General features: G+C 34.7%; 1 protein-coding gene across 1 annotated transcript; it reads left to right on the top strand.

The window, feature by feature from the left end:
• Positions 1-1,006: 1,006 nt before the first annotated feature.
• On the top strand, positions 1,007-2,940 carry LOC111908949 (berberine bridge enzyme-like 8). Its single transcript, XM_023904734.2, has one exon. It carries the CDS (start codon positions 1,028-1,030, stop codon positions 2,648-2,650), a length of 1,623 nt encoding a protein of 540 aa, XP_023760502.1. The 5' UTR covers positions 1,007-1,027; the 3' UTR covers positions 2,651-2,940.
• The last annotated feature ends 403 nt before the right edge of the window (positions 2,941-3,343 follow it).

Raw genomic sequence — 3,343 nt, 5'->3', positions numbered from 1 at the left:
ATGTGCAAATAACCGAAATCATAGGGACCATTTGTGTATATAATATGTTATCTTTTATTCATTAAGATGAGAATTTTTGCCTATAAGCTAAATAAGTCCATTCATTATTAATTTAATGTCATAAATATAAAATTATTATAGTTTAACGGGTGTTCTAATGTTTTGAGCCTAAAATGTGCTTAGTCGATCACCAATATACAATGACATTAACAAAGTTTTTCTATACAATCTTGATCACAATCATTTAAAATTGGTTTACGAAATACTAAGAGTTTTGTCTCAAAGTTAGTGGATAAAAAAACAACATAATCAATACATAAATGTATGAAAATTTTCATTTTAAATATTCAATAAAATGGTTGGATGTGACTCAGGTAACAATTTAGTTCTTTCTCTAATTCATATCGTTTTATAAGACTGGTAATTCTGAACACACCCCGCGACACGATACGAAATAAATCGGTTTGGGTTGAGTTTTTCAACCCGCCATTTATTGAAGTCTTTGTGTAATTCGGTAACAATTCAACTTTGTAATTCCTATGGCTCCATTTATAGTTTCATGTAATTAGATACACAATTCAACTTTGTAATTCTCTTTGACTTTCATTGCTGAAGATTCAATAATATGGTTCCATATATAGTTTCATGTAATCCGGTAACAATTTAACCTTTTCCGTAATTCCGTGTGACTTTCTTTGCTGGACGAATGAATGACAAGTGTTCAAACTATATTTTTATTGAGTTATCCACATTTAGATTTCCTTGACGGAAGCCGGACTCTTTAATTTAATAATTTCAACGTGGCATCACAAGATCGCCTCTAATTTTCAAAAACTTCTGGAGTTGGTATTAAGATTTCTTATGCGTGTATAGGTATGCAAAAAGAATTATTCAAAGGTAAAGAATAGTTTTTCTACATCGACTATTAAACATTGGCGGGAGTTTAATTAAGTACGCCAGATTAGAAGGTTTACATTGGTTTGTTTATAAATTGCATGTCTCACACCATGCATTCCATATCACAAAAATGGCAATTACCTATTCTTTCAACTTCAAATCTTATATTTTTCCTCTCCTCCTTGTCTTGCTCTCTACCCATTCATCAGCAACTTCAACTTCCATTACAGATCGCTTCACCCAATGTCTAAACAACCGAGCTGACCCTTCTTTCCCGCTCAATGGACAACTTTACACTCCCGATAACTCCTCCTTTCCATCCGTCTTGCAAGCTTACATCCGCAACCTTCGATTCAATGAATCCACGACTCCCAAACCCATCTTAATCATCACCGCCTTACACCCTTCACACATTCAAGCAGCTGTTGTGTGCGCCAAAACACACCGCCTGCTAATGAAAACCAGAAGCGGAGGCCATGACTATGAGGGGCTTTCCTATGTGACGAATTCGAACCAACCCTTTTTCGTTGTTGATATCTTCAACTTACGCTCCATAAACGTGAGTATTGAAGATGAAACTGCATGGGTCCAAGCTGGTGCGACTCTTGGTGAAGTCTACTACCGAATAGCAGAGAAAAGCAACAGCCTTGCTTTTCCGGCTGGCGTTTGCCCTACTGTTGGAGTTGGTGGCCATTTTAGTGGTGGTGGTTATGGTAACTTGATGAGAAAATATGGCCTTTCTGTTGACAATATTGTTGATGCTCAGTTAATCGATGTTAATGGTAAACTTCTGAATCGGAAATCCATGGGTGAAGATCTTTTTTGGGCCATCACAGGTGGTGGTGGTGTCAGCTTTGGTGTGGTTGTAGCGTACAAGATCAAACTGGTTCGTGTTCCTACCACTGTGACCGTTTTTAACGTACAAAGAACATCCGAGCAGAACCTAAGCACCATAGCTCACCGATGGATACAAGTTGCGGATAAGCTCGATAATGACCTTTTCCTTCGAATGACCTTTAACGTGATAAACAACACAAATGGCGAAAAGACGATACGTGGTTTGTTTCCAACACTGTACCTCGGAAACTCTACCGCTCTTGTTACCCTCCTGAACAAGGATTTCCCAGAATTAGGTGTAGAAATTTCAGACTGTATTGAAATGAGTTGGATCGAGTCTGTTCTTTTCTACACAAACTTCCCCATTGGTACTCCGACCACTGCTCTTCTAAGCCGTACACCTCAAAGACTAAACCCATTCAAGATCAAATCTGATTACGTAAAAAAAACTATTTCCAAACAGGGATTCGAATCCATATTTGAAAAGATGAAAGAACTCGAAAACCAAATGCTAGCTTTCAACCCTTATGGTGGAAGAATGAGCGAAATTTCCGAATTTGCAAAGCCTTTTCCCCATCGATCAGGGAATATAGCGAAGATCCAATACGAAGTAAACTGGGATGAACTTGGCGTTGAAGCAGCCAATCGGTACTTGAACTTCACAAGGGTGATGTATGATTATATGACTCCGTTTGTTTCTAAGAACCCCAGGGAAGCATTTCTGAACTACAGGGATTTAGATATTGGTGTCAACAGTCATGGCAAGAATGCTTACGTTGAAGGAATGGTTTATGGGCACAAGTATTTCAAAGAGACGAATTATAAGAGGCTAACGATGGTGAAGACGAGGGTTGATCCTAGCAATTTCTTTAGGAATGAGCAAAGTATCCCAACTTTGTCATCTTCATGGAAGTAAATTCACTTGTGAAATTGAATAAAAGTATGGCTTTTTCAAGGTCATGGTATCCAGATTCAGATGATATTGATATAATTTTGACTTGTATTTATACAAACAAAATTATATTATATTTCTCTGAATTTAGATTTTCCATCTTTGAAAAAATATACGAACATTGATGTTGATATTTTTAAGAATTATAGATCTTGAACATTGTGAACAATGAATAAACCGAGGACTTCCTTGGGTTTTTTTTATAAGTATGTAATAGCATGTGTTTAATCAAGATAACCGATCATTCGATGCAATTTATTATTATAAACCTTATTTATATGTCGCCCCAAGTGTATTAGGCCATCTTCAACCCATTTTCATTCTCTCCCCAAAAATGGAGTAAAAAGATAGGGTAAACAATCTTTCATTTCCAATCTTAATCTAACTTTTACTTTATTTTTACCTCCATATATATATAAATATATATATATATATATATATATATATATATATATATATATATATATATATATATATATATATATATATATAATTTTGTTTTCACTATCTATTGTGTGCATGTATAATTGATTCTGAACCAATCATTTTAGTTATTTTAAAAAAGTAATTAATACATATTACATGTTGAAGATATAATTGATATTAATTATATATTCAGTATTTAATATGTATTAATTACTTTTTTAAAATAACTAA

The sequence above is a fragment of the Lactuca sativa genome, chromosome 3, assembly GCF_002870075.4.
Source record: "Lactuca sativa cultivar Salinas chromosome 3, Lsat_Salinas_v11, whole genome shotgun sequence".
Classification (NCBI taxonomy): domain Eukaryota; kingdom Viridiplantae; phylum Streptophyta; class Magnoliopsida; order Asterales; family Asteraceae; genus Lactuca; species Lactuca sativa.
Note: the sequence above shows the minus strand (reverse complement) of the source record. Positions and strands in the feature narration are given on the sequence as shown.

What these genes read in the sequence shown, in the direction of transcription:
- LOC111908949 (XM_023904734.2), top strand. Translation starts at nt 1,028, where the DNA reads ATGGCAATTACCTATTCTTTCAACTTCAAATCTTATATTTTTCCTCTC.